We start from the raw sequence: 18232 nt of genomic DNA, 5'->3' as shown, positions 1-18232 counted from the left end.
AGACGAAGGCAATCTGGAACCCATAAGCTCCCTTGATGTTTGTGTTATCGTCCACAGTTGCATTGGTCTGTGGGCAGCCCCTCCCCTAGACTTCCTCACCCTATCCGTAGAGGGCATTAGCAAACTTCTAACAGTGTCCCTCCTCTCTTTTAGCCCTAGAGCAGGGAGGGGAAGGAGGGGAAATAAGCCGATCTTGGAAAGCTGGAGCAGCTCAGAAAGCCTCTGGAGCCCCTGAAGCTGTCGGCTCCTGGAGCCCCATCCCTGGGCTTTCTCGGCCGGAACGTCAGGTGGACTTGGTCTGGGCTCCCTGTGGCCCGTCCTTTCCAAAAGCCCATCCTACGTGTGGACAGGGAAGGGAAAGGCAAGCAAAAGTGGAGACCATGAAAGAAGAAGGCACATGCCCCGACTCCCCAGAAGGCAGCCTGGTGACCAGCGAGGAGGAGAGTGAGAAGCTGCCGAAGAAAGGCCTTCGCAAGAGAAGCCAGCTGGGCATGCCTGTGACCTCTGCCTCCCCAGAGTGCAGCACCCCCTCGCCCCAGGGGAAGCGCAGCAAGCGGAGCCCGGTGCCGCAGACCTTCGAGGACATGCACACACAAAGGGTGATCGCCAATGTGCGGGAGCGCCAGCGCACCCAGTCGCTGAACGATGCCTTCGCGGAGCTGCGCAAGATCATCCCCACGCTGCCCTCAGACAAGCTCAGCAAGATCCAGACGCTTAAGCTGGCTGCCCGCTACATCGACTTCCTCTACCAGGTCCTGCAGAGTGACGAGCTCGACCACAAGATCTCCAGCTGCAACTACCTGGCCCATGAGAGGCTCAGCTATGCTTTCTCTGTCTGGAGGATGGAAGGGGCCTGGTCCATGTCGGCATCCCACTGAGATCTGGCTGGTTGGAAGGTAAGTCGTGCCCAAGCTCTTTTCTTATCCCTCTGGCCATGCTTTTTCTTGCCTAGGCTTCAGAGACACCAACTCCAGGTGGGAGCAGGGAAAAGATGTGGTACCAATATATTCTCAGTGGGACAATATGATGCATTCCAGAGGGAGCTCCGCAACATGCAGACTGCCGAATGTTTGCTCACAGATGTTCCCTCTGCCCGATCTTTGGGAATTCCTGCCGGACAACCGCCACCATGCCATTCAGTGGAAACCCCTGACTTACTGCAGAGTACTTTTAGGGGGCTGCCATAGGAAGGAGAGGGCAGGGAAGTCCACTTCCGAGAGCATGGCTGATCTGGCATAAATCTGAATCCAACCCATAAAAATAAGATGGATAAGTAAATAAACAAAAAGAGTGATCAGGGGCATGTACAGAATGCCTTTCCGGTTTCAGTGAGTGGCTACAAAGGACTGAGGAATTAGGAATTAGGGATTCCAGGTCAGAAAACAAGGTCTTTAGGATGGTTTGAGATTGGTAGTGTTAGATTTCCAAAGACTGATATTTTGTTGGCACGGTTGAAGAGAAGGCATTGAAAGTGGCATGCTCACCTTAACACGGTTGGAGTGTGACAGACTCGAGTTTTGTTTGTCCTTCTGTCAGCTCTGGTCCAAACCTGGCCAGCAGGGCAAGGAAGCAGTTTCAACAAACATCACTCTGGTAGCACCTTCTCCCATGTGACAGAGAGAGAGAAGGAGAGGGAGAAGGAGAACCTGCTGTCATTTTTCTTTGGTCTAAAATTGTTTATTAAGACTTTTGGAGTACATACAAAAAGCAGTTGTATGTAGATGTCTTTTGCAGCTAAACCCAATGGAATTCAGTGGAATTTGCAAGGAAACAGTGAACTTGGATTGTCAGCTTCATTTTAATTTTAAATAGGTGCATGTTTAATTTTCTGTTGTGGAAGAATGTTTTCTTTCTTTCTGTTTCTTTTTTCCTTTTTTTGGCCACCCTATCTGGCAGCAAGCCATGTCTTTTCATGTGTTTACTTCAACTCTTTGTCATGAGAATGCAATGAATATTCAAGCTGTCCACATGCAAAAGTAATATAATTTGCATATATATTTTATATGCAAATATAAATTTGCATATGATTTATATAGCATTCATATAATTTATATAGCATTCATGAGCAGGCCAAGGGAATTTTCAGTCATGAAACACTTCTCCATCAGCTTCTTCCACACTAAATGGCATTTATGAGACACAAAACACATGGCAGAGGTTCAAAATCACTTCATGAACAAACATCCACAAAGACATCCCAATAGATATAGACAGTAAGACAGACATACACACACATGTACATTTGCAGCCCATTAAGAACTCCTATAAGAGCTCTGTCCCCATTATGGCCATTTTACAGATGCTGAACTGAGGATGATAAAACAGTAGGTTTGTAAAGAACTCCCACCAGCTGGGCCAAAATTCTTACAGTTCCTTGGGACCCCAGTTCATGTGCACTGAACAATGCAGGCACACGGAGATCAGAAAATGGATGGTTCATTCTTCCCTGAGAAAGCAACCAGGTTTTTGGCATTATGTAAACACACCCAGCTATCAATTACTGATTCCATATGTGTCATCACAGAGACAGATTAAATAGTATACATACCACCTATAAACATGCATGATTTTAGGTATGGGTGCAACAGACAGCTATGATTTTCTGCGCCTGATGCAATGCCAGCAGCCCAAGGCATTTTGCTGCCTGAAACAGACTCCAGATGGCAACTAGGGCCCATGCCATGAAATGACTTGCTGTACCACTTGGACTGCAATTCCCATCTTCCTCTATTGCTTTGCTGGGAGGACCATGATTTCCACATGCAGGGCTCTGAAAGCAAGGACCATCCTGCGGGAGGGCCATCCCAAATGGCACCCACATCTTCTCACTCAGAACAACCTGATTCACCTCATTGCCTTGCACTGCTAGCTTTGCCCTGACACATTTGCCGCTGTGGCTAAGCGTCCATACGAGGCAGCAAGCTGGAGATCATTGTCAGAAACACATAGAAACATTTCCAGGCAATATACAACCAATCCAGCTGTTCACAGGGGTGAATCAAATCTGCATGGTCCATTTAGAGAAAGGCGCCTGTGGTTCTGAATGTGAACAGGATATACAATCCAGTCTCACTCCAATAATGAGACACGTGCACCAAATGAATACTGATTTGGATCCACACGGCAAAAGCATCATGTTTGCTGTGTGCAAGGAGGTTTCGAAGACTTTCACAGGAGGGGGAATTCCACTCGATGTGGCCTCTCTTGCCCCCAAACAATAAAGGAATATTCCACACCTGATGGAATTTCTCTTTTCTATGCATGGTCTAGAACCCCCTGGAGATTCTGGCCTGGGCTGCTGCTATGCAACTGAAAGATGTTCAGAAAGGTATCGCTGTTTATTTGTATTAAGCTGATATTCAAAATGTTCATTCTTGACGAAGCGGTAATAATATTTTCTTGTTCTCGCCAAAGGCCTTGACTAATATTGCAACAGCTCCATGCAGCGGCATAAGATTTAAAATATAAAAATCAATAAATAAAAACCATGCTGCTTAGCAGGAATAAGGAACAAATGTTAATTCAGATTAAATAGATGTATCCCCAGAGCAGGTTCGGTTCATCTTGTCCCCGCTTAAGGAAGTGCATGGAACAGAATACAGGGATGGTGGGTCTTACTCCTGAAAGAATTTGCTTAATTCAGACAGAATTCACCAAAGGGAACATGGGAAGGCTCTTGGGTCACAGGGCTGCCTGTGCATGCTAGAATTAACTTTCTGACCAGTCTGTCAGGCCTGGGGATGAAATTGGGAGAAAACAGGGCAATCAGGCAGCAGGGTGGGGAGGGGAAGCGACTGCTTCCTGGGATTGCTTCAGGCACAGCCCTGCCCGGAAATGGGGGAGATTTTTCAGACCTTTCCTGATCTCTGACCCCATGGCAATTCTCACCAGTGGAACAAAATCATGCAAAGTGTCTCCTTATGCACCAATATCAGTTCTGCTCATTTCCATATGCTGGAAGATTTTCCCACTGCTCCAGGAGGAAGGGAAAATACAGAGCTTCAGGATATTAGACCACAGGTAGGTAGGTCAGAAACTCAGCACTCCTTAGCTGAGCTCTTTTCCCCTGGCAAGATCTGGTGTAAACCTGTGACTGATGGGCTGTGCAGAAGTTAGTCACCTCCCTAGATTTTGCAGATGGACTCACTTACTTGCACCTTTCCATACTTTGAAAAGGATATCTGACATCGCGAAGTCCCAGTAGTTTCTCGTATGTGTCAGAAAGTTCAGTCCCTGGTTTGACATGATAGACTCCCAGAGAAATCAACAGGTCTCCAAAAGGAACACAATTTGGGAGGTTCCTGCTTAGCATGCAAGTTATAGTCTGTACTGCAGCTTGGATCCATGTGCTGAAATTAATTCTTGAGCAAGGGTTGACCTGATCAAGACTGGGCTATTAGTATGCACATTCTTTCTTACTCTCTCCCTTAATGGGCAAAGAGACAGAAGTGGGAGCCTCATATGTACAACATTCACAAACGCACAAACACACTCATACATAAAACACCCTCATCAGACCCCCCAGCTAAGAAAATGTGCCAGTGAGACTTCTGATGCCAAAGGTCCTTTCTGTTACTGTAATTCTGGGATAAAGGAATGTGGTGGATCAAGTCCCTGCCCCATTGAAATGAATGGGAGCAGTCCTAGATTATCAGGATCCATTTATCCAAGGGCACCACAACAAAGCTTCCCCAGCTGACCTTACGCACCCGAAGGACTTAGTTCCTGGTAGAGCCCCTGCTCTGCATACAGAATGGCCCCGATTCAATCCCTGCCATCTCCACATAGAGTTCGCAGAGAATAATATCTGAAACCCCAGAGAACCCCTGCTAGCTCCTGCCAGCAATACAAGACCAAGGTGTGGCTCAGCACAAGGACACTTCTGCTCCTGAAAATTCTGTGCCATCCGTTTGGCCAGCTGCCGTTCCCATCGACTTCAGTGCTGCTTGTGGAAGAGATCTCCCCAACAGACTGAGTTTTAGGATGCACTGGTGGATTTGTGCATGCCCAGCAGGCATCCACATTTGAGCCACTCTGTGGCATCCTCGTGGTGCCAGGGGCTTACTCCACTGCCCTTGGAATGCAGCTGTTATCCTGAACCAGGGTGGATGCTTGGCTGTCCATTTTTATTCCAGCCAGTCCAACGGCTAAGGAAGTGCTCAAGAAACAAAACCCTAAATTGATCACCATAAAAATGGCAAATGCTGCATAGAGTTACATAAATTCAAAACCATCAAATTCTCCTGGATGCCCTCAAAATGTGAGTCCAGACAAGAATTTTGCACATCGTCTCCAGATGGCAAAACTTCCATTCTGATGAATGCAGGTCGATCTTGAACAGAAAAGCCAATGCCCTGCAATGTGGAATTTAGGAAGTATCCTTCTGTAGAGTCAGCCCACTGGTCCACCACACTCAGTTTTGTTTACACTGGCTGGCAGTGGCTCTGCGGGGTTGCAGGCATGATGCTCTCCTAGTCTTACTTGGAGAAACCAAAGACCAAGCCTACATTCCTCCACACGAGGACTGACCATCCTCTACCATGGAGCAATAGCCCTTCCCTATGATAGCCCCGAAATGAAGGTGCTTCTAGATGGAGGGCTCCTGGTGCTACCATTTGGAATGGATTGTAGATCCCATCCATCTTTTCCCCCCTTAACAGGCTTTCTGCATTAGATAGAAAAAGTGGTGGGAAAGCATGGAAAGATTAAAAACAAGTGCTGATAACATCTAGAACTCCTCCAAAATTCCATGAATAACCAAGATATATCAGTACTATTTTTATACCGCAAAATAGCCTAAAATCTAAGTGATTTGTAATACTGTATAAAAACAAGAAAAAATAGTGTAAGAACAGTGAAAACAATGTTGTGGCTGCAATAACACAATAATCCTGTGTTGTGAGCTGCCCAGAGATGCTGTGGCACAACTGGGCAGCATACAAATGATTTAAATAATTAAATATACATCATCATCATCTACTAACCAGTATTCAAAGCCCTGGGCATTTAACAATTTGTAAAAGCAATAATTTGATTAAAATTTGTATATGTAACCATCTTCTTCCCCTATAAACTAAAGTTAAAAATGCAACAAGAACAAGAACATCTTATAGCACAGATTGGGACATGTAGGGAAAACAAGGTTATCTTGAACCAAGGAGAATACATGGTTGTCACATGCCATCCAGCTCCTGTTTAACTAATGATTATCTTTGTCCCTACTTCTGATGTAGCACCACTCTGGCAGTGATGTCTCCTCCTTCTCCTTCTCCTTGTATTTTTGGCATTTTTATTCCTGCCTATCCAACAGCTCAAGGTAGTATACAAGAAACAAAACCTTAAAACAAACTTCATAAAAATAGCAAAACTGATATAGTTATCTTGCCCATTGCCTCCAGAAGGTAGGAAAGCTGTAACTTCAGCACAGGGAAGAATCTGTCCTCCAACTGGATGTAACATAAATGCCAATATTGCTGTCATCAGAATGTATCCTTTAACTGAGAGGTGGGCTACAAACTGAGTCGTGGGTTAAATGGACCCTTTTGGAGCCACGTTCAGTGGGAAATGGCTTCAGAGGAAGAGTGGCCAGGTGTCCTCCTTTGCAGAGGGTAATCCTGTATTTGTGTGGCTGCCCCCGGCCATCCTGTCTTTGAAGGCATCCTCCAGTCCAATTCCATTTTAAAGAACAGCCATAAGCATGGTTAACTATTACCCATTCTCATCTGGGCATCTGGCTGAACAGATTGGCACACAGTTCACCTGCCACAGTCTCTCACGCTATGCTGAGATATAGTAGATTTCTGTTTACATTTCAGTCATGATTTCTACATTTGCATCTCCATAAGCAGTGGTGGATGCAGTCTGGCTGTCAGTGTTGAAATGACAATGAGTTGCTGGACAGGCAGGCAGGCAGGTTGGTTAGTTGGCTGCCTGCTATATGTGGAAGAGGAGAGTTATCTTCTGCATAGCACAAGCCTCACTCTAGCCTGAAGTCCCTGATTCTGCCTAATCTTGGAAGCCACGGAGGGTCAAGTTTGGTTTAAGTCTGGATGGGTGACTTAAATGTTATGAACCTCCCAGAGACTTTGGCTCTGTGCAGTATAGACAAGTAATGTGATAATAATCTTATCCTTTGCCTCAAAAAACAAAATGCCTTTGTTCCCAGCACATATGCAAACACACATTTAACTATCCACTTTATACAATGGGGAATTATGAATGTGACCTGTTGCCTTTAAAAAAATGATTTATGTCAACCACTAAGGAGACTTTGGTGGATCTGCCTTTTAACGAATACATTTATCAAGTAAAAATGTCACTGTTTTGCATAGCACCCCCTTTTTTTTGGGTGGGTGTATTGTTGCGATTGATTGATTGATCCACATATTAATATGCTGCCTATAATAGCCAAAATGACCTCCCTAGATGGCTCACATAATAAAAAACATTTAAAAAGTTAAAAGAATAAAAACATACAATATTAAAAACAATACAAAAAACAATATTAAAAGGTTCATCAGTACAGAGGGCTTAGATATGATTTTTTTAAAGGTACTGATGCTGAAGGATGCATGAAATAAGATATAGTTAAAATCCACTTTCCCCAGTTACAACCCTCATCAGCCCCAGGTAGCAGCCAGATTCACAACTGAAAGATGTGCCATCTTTAATATTTTCTCTTTCATTCCCAATGACAATAATACACCAGAAACAAAATGACTTCAAACCTGCCCCACCAAAGACATAGTATGTGCTTAATTTATAAGCTCATCTGATTAGTTTGCCAGCAATTTGGAATGGGCTTGAACAAATTAATCATTTCGAGGTGGGTTTTTAAATGCAGCCCCTTGGGTCTTAAGGGGCTTTTGGAATATGCTTTGATCCAGGCTGGGATCCAAAGCTATGAGCTATGCACCCCCACACTTTGTACATGCAAGTATATTTTTTGCCTGCTAATTGGGCTGTAGTGATTCTGACTGCCGAAGAGGCAGGCTCCTGTTCAGTTTAAAGACTGTTGCGTGTTTCTTTAGCAACCTCAAGGTGCAAACAGTACTCCAGCTGAGTGCATAGTTCTGCCTTCCAATAAATGCCCCATATTTTGATCCAGATCTCCTGGGGACCTCCAGCGGCAAGAAAGCTCCTCAGGTAAAGAGCAGTCACTGCTAATGCCTTTTTATATTTGCAGACAGAATTGTTACAGTTTGTTCATTAACAATACTTCTATAATGTTTAGAAGAACAAAATCTCTCAGAGATTTGGGTAAAGCAGCACAGGGCCTTCAGGAAATATAGGTGTGTATCCCGGGTGTGAATTCAGCTCTCAGGCATTTAAAAAGAAAATTAAAAGTGAAGATAAGATTCCCAGTGTTGCCAGGATTGCATGATGTAGGCAGGCACTAACTTCTACAGAGAGAGATGTCAGGATGCAGATTTGATTGAAGTGAAATTCCTGCACTCCAAGGTCGGGGTGCTCTTAATTATGAAAAGGACACCCTGCACATGCCCTGGGTAGCCTTGCTTTTACATTTCAAGAGCTGTTCCCGAGTATTCAGGACCAGGTTTGGAAATCCATCCTACCAAATGTAGCTTGGATGAAGAGCTGTGGGATCGGAATCTGAGATAATTCACATGTCATTTATTTTTAGGCTGGGAGGTCTGCCCCCCCAAATGCTGAACAGCATGGCATGCCATATATCCCTTTCCCAATTGTGCAGTATGAATGTGGAACAGCAGATATGTGCAAAGTGGATGGACAAATCAACGCATCAGTTCTGCTTTCTCACAGTTTCTCCTTTTTAAAGAGGCCTCAAACTTTGAGAATGTGTTTTAAAAGTTGGCAAGAGTGTTTATGAGTTTCTTTCTGCACAATGGCACAGGCATTGTAGTCAAATGCATACACTCTTGCAAGGAATTTTCCTAATGTAATCCATTTTTCAACATTATTTTCTCCAATATGTGTGTTTTTGATTGGAGAACTCCATTGAAAATGTATGCAAACGGTGAAAGATAAGTAATTTTCAATTTCTTTTTTGGTTTGAAAGTGTGAAATTAGATAATTTGCAAACTGGACAGATTCTTCCCCCATCCAGAGAGAGAGAGCGAGAGCGAGAGCGAGAGAGAGAGAGAGAGAGTTTGATCCAAGGATTGGGTAGCCACTTAAGAATCAGCTCAAAAGAGGATGGCATTTTGCATAAAGACAGCATATATGCAAATTTAGGAGCAATTATAATGTAAAGAAAAATAGAATAGAGCTAGATGAAGAGTGGAAGATGGTGGCCAGGTGACCTGCATGCCCGCCGTCTCAGTTTGCCTTCCAGGTTCTAACTGATGGAAGTTCTTTACCTTTCAACTGGGATGAGACATGAATGGCTTTCAAATAGAGGACATCTTCAAAGAGAGGGCAGTCTTCTGTAAAAGAAGACACAGGTTCACAGAGCAGCACTGCTGAGGGAATAGGAGCTTATCTGTATGTTACAATTTCCCATAAAGGGTAGGAGGAAGGGTTAAATGTTCCGTGCACCCACCCAAATTAAATCGGAACCCTCTCCCACAATAGCTGCTTTAAAATGAGAAAAGTCAGGAGATCTCTGGTTTCTGATCTCACACCCAATTGGTGTTTGGGCCACCAGCTAGGTTGAAGAGTTCTACATACTGAATATGCCTTTTGGGTTTTCACTGATGACCCTGAATGCGTTGGAGAATTCTAACACGCTCTTGCTCATGCTCCTTTGAACAATGTGTATCAGGGCCATGCTGCATGAGAAAGAGAAAGAGGGTTCAGCCAACTGAGAGGAGGGAAGCTGGACCTATTTTCAGAACATCTTGGGCCAGCCAAGTCCACACTGGAGGATCCCACATATCTCAATAAAAGTTGGCTTGGAATTTTCACACATTCTCAAAGCGGGAGAGAGCCTTCAAGACTTGGCTCCTAGTTGGGCATTTGGTTAAATGTTGTAGATGTAGATTTAGATACTGGCCAAGTGTAGATACATTAAATGAATGGTTGATTTTAACATGCTTGGGTTACTTTGTTTAATAACAGCTCTGGTAGGTGTGGCTGGGTGTGGCCAGGATGGCACCGCAGAGGGAGTGAGCTCAGCCCTTCTTCTCCACATGTGCTGCAGCCCAACAAAGTGTCAGTGCTTGCCCCGTCCCACCCACAAAAAGCCGCTATCCACAGAAGGGAGACTGCTCTTGGTATCCACAGTGGCTCTCCTCCAGTGGCCACCCAGCCACTCCTGATGCGAGGCTGGCTTGAGGCATTTTTGTTGCCTCCCCATCCCGTGTGCAAAAGTGGACAGGCTTCCAGCTGAATCTTACTTCAACATTAGGGACATGACAGCAGTCCCCATCACACTGGGGTAGTAAGGTAGTAAGCAGGGTAAGTCATGTGGCATGCACAGCTCTGGCCTCAAACATTTGCCTGCCACCCCCAACACCTGCCGCCTGAAGCCACTGTCTCAGTCTGCTTGATGGTAGGGCTGGCCCTGCCCAGGCATGTGATTTTTTCTGCGACCTCAGCACCAGGAGAGGGGCAAGGGGAGAAGAGAGGGTTGGTGATCTGCCCCTCTGCACATTGAAATCGCACCAACTCTTCACAGCGGCCATTTTACAAAATGATCCCAACATTTAAAAGAGCAATCAGATATTTAACAACCGGTGTACTTGGGCCCACAACCTCCTTGATGTGAAGTGCAAACAGGAGGTGGTAATTAGTGATCTGGGAGATGATGCCTTTTTAGAACCCAGATGATTAAAAAAGGCAAACACTTTTGGCAGTACGGGGCAAAGAAACGAGGAAAGAACGAAACAGGGGAGACAAAAGTCTCTGGGGCAGATCCATTTTCCTTTCAAAGAACTGTGCTCCAAAGAGAAAAGTTCTTTCTAGTTTGTGACTTTTGAGGTAGACCAGTCAAACCAAAGATGTGGCACAAAGGAGCTGCCTGGGGCAGTAGCATCCCAGTGACTCCATCTAACTGGGGGATCCTCTAGGAGTTTTTCTCAACATCTTATCCTAACTCTTAAAGGTTATAAGCGATGGGACGGCTTATACAAAATACAAAAGAATACAAAATACAAATAGAATACAAAAATTCTAAATAAATAAATAAGGTTTCCTGATCACAGCTCCTTTGTCATGCAAGTGGACAGAGTGAAGGTGACCAGTGATTTGTCTGAGTCAGGGAGAACAGTCTTCCAATTAGGGAAGTCCTTAAGGCAACCTTCCCCAGCTTGGTGCACTCCTAGCATTCCTGACTATTGGCCATGCTGGCTGAAGCAGATGGAAGTCACTATCCCAAACACCTGGAAGACACTAGGGTGGAGAAAGCTTTGGGCAAGATAACATTCCTCTTGCATCCCAGACTAGGATGGCCACCCCCAGTACATGTCATCAAAGTGGGGCTGTGTCCGCTCGACAGCCTGTGGCCTGCTTAGTCTGTCCTTGCAAAATTCTCCAGCTGATTTCCAAGCAGAGAAATTAGGGAACAATTTCTCCAGTGGGAAGAGAAATCCTCAGGCAGTCTCCTACCAGTAGAGCCTGCCTTCCTTTCTCCCTGTGGGTTTTTACACTGCTACCACAAAGAACTACAGCATCAACAGTGTAGGCAGCCTGCCCTCCATTTTGCATCCACCATAAAGCAAGCATAAGGGAGGCAACAAAGAGTTAAACTAAAATCTGCCTGTTTCCTGAAAGCTTTCTTTACATATCACAGAGGCTTCCATTTCTCTGCCTCATTCTCAGGGCATTTTACACTTTATTTTGACTATTCTAGGGCAATTTTTCAGCTTACCCACTCTCAGTGAAAACACACGCACACACACAAATGGGGATGATCACGCAAGCAAGACTATGGATCTAATCACAGTTGGTCGATCAAAGGAACAATTCAAGAACATTCATTACTGGTTCTTCACCCCCCACCCCAGGAATTTTTTCATTAGTATTTTAAATTTTATTTCAAATTAAAATGTTTTGTTTTCAAGTCCAAGTGTGAGGCAGGCTATCTTTTCCCTCACCAAGTTGGCTGCTCTAATGATGGGGAGGTGTTGGCTGAAGCGAGTGGTTGCTGTATTGTTGTAACTATCAGAAACAGACTGAGGAAGCAGGGCTGGCCCTACCTGAAGGCTGGCTGAAGTGGCAGCCTCAGGTGCCAGAAACTGTGGGGAGGCGGGCACTGACAAGGCACTGGGAGACAGTTTTGCATGTGGCACACAGCCTGCCAAGTGGCCTCTAAACTAACCTTCTCACATATATCGTAAATCTGATATATGTGAGAATTGATGCTTTTAGTATTAGTTTAAAACTTTAATAAAAAATTCTAAAAAAACAAACAAAAAACTAACCTTCTGCTTTTGGGTGCAGTGGAGGAAGAGGCTGCAGAAGTGAGATTCAATGCTTGATGTTAAAATAAGATTCCGTTGCCAACCCTGCTGGCTTCTGTATGCAGAATGGCAGGTGACAGCTTGTACTTCACCTCCAGCAGCAAAATATCTTGGGCAACCGCATGATCTTCATGAGACCTTTCTCGAATCATTCTTCCCACACACAACTCCCTGAGAGTTAATGTGTTTCTATCTCTCTGCAGCTTTGAGTCAGGATGCTAGTCAAATGCAGCCTTTGAGGATTTGGATTGGCTGTATTTGGATACTGACATATTGAACGTTGAAGCCGTTCAGAGTTTTTTTTTACTTCTCAAGCTACTGATCAGTACTAAGGAGAACAGATACTTGTTCCTGGTTGTGTCTGCAATTCTTACCTGATTTTCAGCATTGCTATAATGATAACAAATGCCAGTGAGATGTGGTGGAGAGAATGTTAGCCCGGGGACCTGGGAGATTTGGGTTCTAGTCCCCACTTGGCCATGAAGCTCACTGGAGGGTGCTGGACCAGTTCTTGCGAGGATATAATGGAGTGGAGGTGGACTATGTGGGCCACCTTGGGTTCCTTGCAAGAGGGAAAATGTGTGATGTAAGTGCAATGTAATGATATGCTTTTCTTCAGAGAACTATTAAAATTAAGATTTTAAATTTGTTTGTAATGTTTGTAAACCACCCAGAGAGCCCATTGGGCTTTTGGGGTGGTATGTAAATGCAATGACTAACTAACTAACTAGAAGCTGTATGAGCTGACAAGCCCAGAATCTAGTATCTTAAAATCAACTGGCACAAGAGGAGTCCAGAAAGATCTCGGCCCACATGGATTCTCTAAATTAATTACTCTGCTGTGTAACAGCTTATGAATTTAAAGAAGCTGTATGGAGCAGAAGTCTTTGACCGACGTCTCTCTCTTTCTTTCTCACAAGTGCTTTACATGAGCAACCTTTCCTACCTCTTTTCTCACTACCAATCCTAAAACCAGCTGAACCTCTCAAACAATACTCTAATGGGTTCCAGCTATCCCTTTAAAGAAGGGGCAAGCAGAAGGCGGACCACAGTCTACCCGCAAACTACTAGCAATAGCTGAGAATTTGTTTTGATAAGGATTTGCCCAAATTTGCAATATTTCCCATATCTGAGACAACAACACTCCTCCCATTTAGATTTTTAAAAGTTTGAATGTGGGAGAAACAGAAACGGATAGATTTGTCCACTCAGGGCTTTTGGGTGCTTAGCTCATCAGGGTCTGGCTTTGAATTGCTGAGCATTCGATCAGACTCCTGGTGCTGAATTAAGCTGCCACTTCACCACCTCTTTCCACTGAGAGGGGCTTCATCTTTAACAGGTAAATGGCAGAGCAGTTTCACCATGGTTTTCTTCATGCCAGGCACAGTGGTACCTATTGGATCCGGCCAGCTGAGTTGGGCAAGAGTTTAATTTCTGGTTGCTTTAGCTAACACTGCTTCAAAATATGCCAATGTTTTATCTTCAGAAGGGAAATAACTCCCCCACCCACCAAAAAATGCAGGATAAAGTATGCAACTGACAATGGGTTTGTACATCCCTGTGGACCCCACAGGTTGTTGGAATTCTTGCAGAGTAGGTTGGATTAGGTGGACCTCGGTCTGTTCCCACAAGCCTCTTCTTAGCTTTACGAGCAAGCGTGAAAACTCCAGATGATTTCACACAAGCCAGGTATGCCTTGAATGATGGATAAGCAACTCGATGCCCTCCGGAAGTTTTGAACTAGAGCTGCTATCAGCTTCAGGCAACAAGGACAATGGCCAGGAATGATGGGAGTTGTAGTCTAAAACATCTGAAGGGAACTAGCTTGCTTTCCTCTACCTTAAGTTCTAAGACATTTGGGATGCAACCCTATCCATGTTTGATAGCTCACCCTGCAAGCCCCCCACCCCACCCACCCAACTTGAAGGAGTTTCCAAAGTCAGGCTTCTAAGTAAGGTATGAAACTGTTGTCTGGGAGCTGCAAGAACCCGAATGCAGCATATGCATCAAGAGGGGCTTGTCTGGATTGCAGCCAAGGCCTGTGCATGGCTCTTAGCTGAGACATTTGCTTTTCTCCATGACTTCTATGCCTTACTTATTAGGTAGAGGGACAAAAAGCAAGAAGTCAACAACATGCAAAATTAGGAATGGAAAGAAAACTGGGGCGATGGACCAATGACCAAAAGAAATTATGAGTTGAATGTAGCATGGCAGAGGACATTACAGCCTCTCCTCTCATGAGGAGCATGTTTTGTGTTCAGTGAAGCCTACAAGCAGAACAAGGTCAGAAACAGAGAGTCAGTTTCCTTACACATAGGGTGAGAGAAGAAGAGTCTCTCCTCTGGAGCAAGGTGCCCTTCACATGGGAAATCCTTCACATAGTTGCAGTGCTTCTTAGGGGGTTTTTGGTTAGGGTGGCCCTACCCAGGGCCCTACTTTGCATGTGTTCGTATCAGAGAAGGAGCTCGCAAAGGCACCACCAGCCCCCTAGGCCTAGGCTAATAAGCACCCAAGACTTGGTTCACACAAACCCTGTGAGTTAAACAAGTCACAGTGGCTTGATTTAAGCTGCAGTGTGTACTGGGTGTCTTTGCTGAATTGCTCACTGAAACACAGCTTGCTGTGTTGTTGAATCTAGGTGGCATGGTTTGTCAGTCAGGGACACAACCCTCAATAACCCATCAACAGCTCATGGGCTATTTGAGGTGTGCTTCTTCCTCCAAAAGCCATAGCTGCCCTGATTCAGATGACATGAGGCAATTAGAGAAACTGTAGAGTTAATAACATACAATGGAATTAATGTGCAGTGGAATTAACAAGGCTTGTTAACTGCACCACAATCATGTAACCTGGGTCACTGAGTCAGACTCTTGGATCATTTAGTCCAGTATTGCTGACACAGACTGGCTCTCCAGAATTCCAGGCGGGATTTTTTCCCTGCTCTACCCAAGCTGCCAAGGATCAGCCCTAGCACCTTCTGCACACAAGACAGCATTGCCAGGGGCCCACCACAGCCTGGTGCCCTCCGGCTCCATCATCTGGCAGCAGGAGCACCAAGGGTCATGGTGACTGAGAATGATGGGAACTGTAGCCCAAAATATCTCAAGGTCACCAAGTTGAAAAGGCTAGCAATCACCATTACATGCAAAAGCACAGTTTAAAGGAAGTGAACAGGACTTTGGCAAATAAGCATCCCAAAGGGAAGATATTAGCAACAAGACTTTGCTGGAGTGGTGACCAGAGGGCTGTATGCACATAATAGGGATCTCCTCTCTCTCTCTCCCTCCCTTCCTCCCTCCCTCTCATGTACACACACACACACACACACACACACTGAGAGAGAGGGACCAGCAAGCCCCGGCTTTTCCTGGCAAAGCTGAATTTTAATCTTGAAAGAATTTTCAGGGAATCTCAAAAGTGTTTTCTGGTGCACTGGGGAGTCGGAGGTCAGGGATGACAGAGAAACTCTTGCTAGTGCCTGGTATCAGCTACTCAAGTTTGTCTCAATTTTGAGCACATCCCTGACATGGAGAAGCATCACAGGTCAAGATCACCAGTGTCTTTTAAAATTCCCCAAGCTCCTCTGTCCTCTTCCTAGCACTAAAATATCCTAATCACACATTAAATGTCAATTTGCTGCCCTTTTGTGACATCCCCAAGTCAGCTACTGAAGAACATCATCTCCCTGCCTGTTTTCCCTTCATCTCCCTCCCTTGCATTTAATCTTTAAAAGCATAGCTTTTTTTTCTCTGCACACTGCTCATGGATTAAACATAGCCTGAAAGTTTAGGCAAACTTTTAATAGTAAGTTAAAGAAAGCAATCAAAACACCACCAAATTCATCAAGGGTACATGGAGACCAGAATTGTAAAAAACCTTCAGCAGAAATTATTTTCTCTTAGCAGGTCAGCAAAATCTTCTCATGACATGAAAGAGCTTTGGTCTGGCATGCAGAATCAACCGACCACAAAAATAGGCACCACATTACATAAAATGCTTCAGGTTTTACTTAACCTTTAACAGCCTTCATATGGTGGGTAGGCTTGTTCATTAATAAGCAAGCCCCAAACCTCAGAAACCAAACTTCTATCGAAAAGTTGGCTGAACTTTTCAGCTGGCTTGCAGTGAGTGTTCTTGTTGCTACTCAAGAGTGTAAAATAAAGGATTTATGCAAGGTAGGCTGCAAAGCCTTTGGAAAAAGAGCCCAGAATGGCAAGAACTGGAATCTTGATTGTGTTTTATTTGGCCATATGGCTATAATTCTTTGAAGACTCTGTCCCCAAATATCTCTGTCAGAGGCCCACGTTGCTAGTGAAACTGATAATGGTACACTAGGCACAATTCTGTATGGAAAAGGGAGGAGAAATGTGTTGTGGGGTTAGGGATGCATACACATCTGTGCATAAATCGGAGACATAGTAAAAGTGAAAATGGGGTCAGATTGGATGTGGGCACAGATGGGCTGCACTAATGATTGCAAGAAAAATAGGGTGGCAGGTGAGGAGAACTTCAGGGTGTGCTCCATCTGGAAACCCTGAGCTCAGACAGGTCCATCCAGGTGGCCTTTGCTATATTAATTCTGTTTATTAAAATGTTATCAACATCTACTGATTTATTTCTAAAGTGTATAAGCTGCCCCTCACCTGCAAGGGGTCCCAAGGCATCAAAAGCAGGCAACTCAGATCTGATCTAAAAACTGCATGCCCAAAGGTAGCAGCACCCTTTCAACCAGTGGGCCAGATAAACACAAGAACCAATTCTCTCTCTCTCTCTCTCTTTCTCTCTCTCTCTCTCTGTGTGTGTGTGAGAGCGAGCACACAGGTGTTAAAATGCTTAAGCAAAAAGATACTTTTAATTTGATTTTGAAAAGAAAAGAAAGTTGGAGCCCATCAGATCTCCTTTTGGTAGAGTTTGATGTTACTGGTAAGCTGCTTTAGAATATGAGATGTAAGTAATTGCAAAAAACACATGGTGCAAGAAGCAATGGAGGAGTTAGAGTGTTGGGCTGAGACTCTGGAAGTCCAGGTTCTGCTCTTCCCCACTCACACATGAAACACGCCGGGTGACTTTAGACCAGTTGTGGTCTTGCAGCCTATCCTACCAGGGTTGTGGTGAGCATAAAAATGGAGTGGAACAGAACAAGGTAAGCACCCTTGATTCCTCACAAGAGGAAAAAAGGTGGGATATGCATGAAATATGATGTAATAAAAATTATAGTAATAATGATCATAATGCACTTCAGATTCAGTGCACCAATGTATAGGTCTCTCTCTCTCTCTCTCTCTCTCACACACACACACACACACACACCCCAGATACACAGGCAGTTTTTATTCAGACAAGTCTTTGTCACATAAGCTCGTCAACTGTTGAAGCATTTCTAATTGGTTGGTGATAGCTACTTGGTTGATCATTTGTGTGCTTTTATTTATGCTTTTCATTTTATTTGTTTTTGCATCATGTGGTTTTGACAGAAATTTTCTTTTCTGTCTCTGTCTGGGGATTAGCATTTAATTCCATTTTTTGTGTTTTGCAACCTTTGGAAGAAAGGTGGGATAGAAATTAAATAAATACTTTATGCATGTGTGTGTGCAGGTGCACACACACATAACACAGGAAGGCTGTGGTTATAAAGACTAGTTCTACCTAGATAAAAGCATTTTTAAAACAACACTGCTGTCTTTCACACATGCACACTAGCAGTAGGAGAGGCTCAGCTGTCCTTTAAGGGCCAAATCTTGCATTGCAGATCCACAGTCAGATCTTCCAGATGTTTTTTCCCTGATTTTGCAGCAAACACAAACAGCAGGGGAGATGCTAACATCAGCTCTAGACTATGTGTGCTTGGA

General features: G+C 44.4%; 1 protein-coding gene across 1 annotated transcript; it reads left to right on the top strand.

Moving 5' to 3' along the window:
- The first annotated feature begins 365 nt into the window (after positions 1–365).
- Positions 366–878, top strand: LOC123024136 (twist-related protein 2-like). Its single transcript, XM_044431519.1, has one exon. It carries the CDS (start codon positions 381–383, stop codon positions 876–878), a length of 498 nt encoding a protein of 165 aa, XP_044287454.1. The 5' UTR covers positions 366–380.
- Positions 879–18232: the final 17354 nt, after the last annotated feature.

This window comes from Varanus komodoensis, unplaced genomic scaffold (assembly GCF_004798865.1).
Source record: "Varanus komodoensis strain SLA01 unplaced genomic scaffold, ASM479886v1 scaffold22, whole genome shotgun sequence".
Taxonomy (NCBI): domain Eukaryota; kingdom Metazoa; phylum Chordata; class Lepidosauria; order Squamata; family Varanidae; genus Varanus; species Varanus komodoensis.
This window is presented reverse-complemented; position numbering and strand designations above follow the sequence as displayed.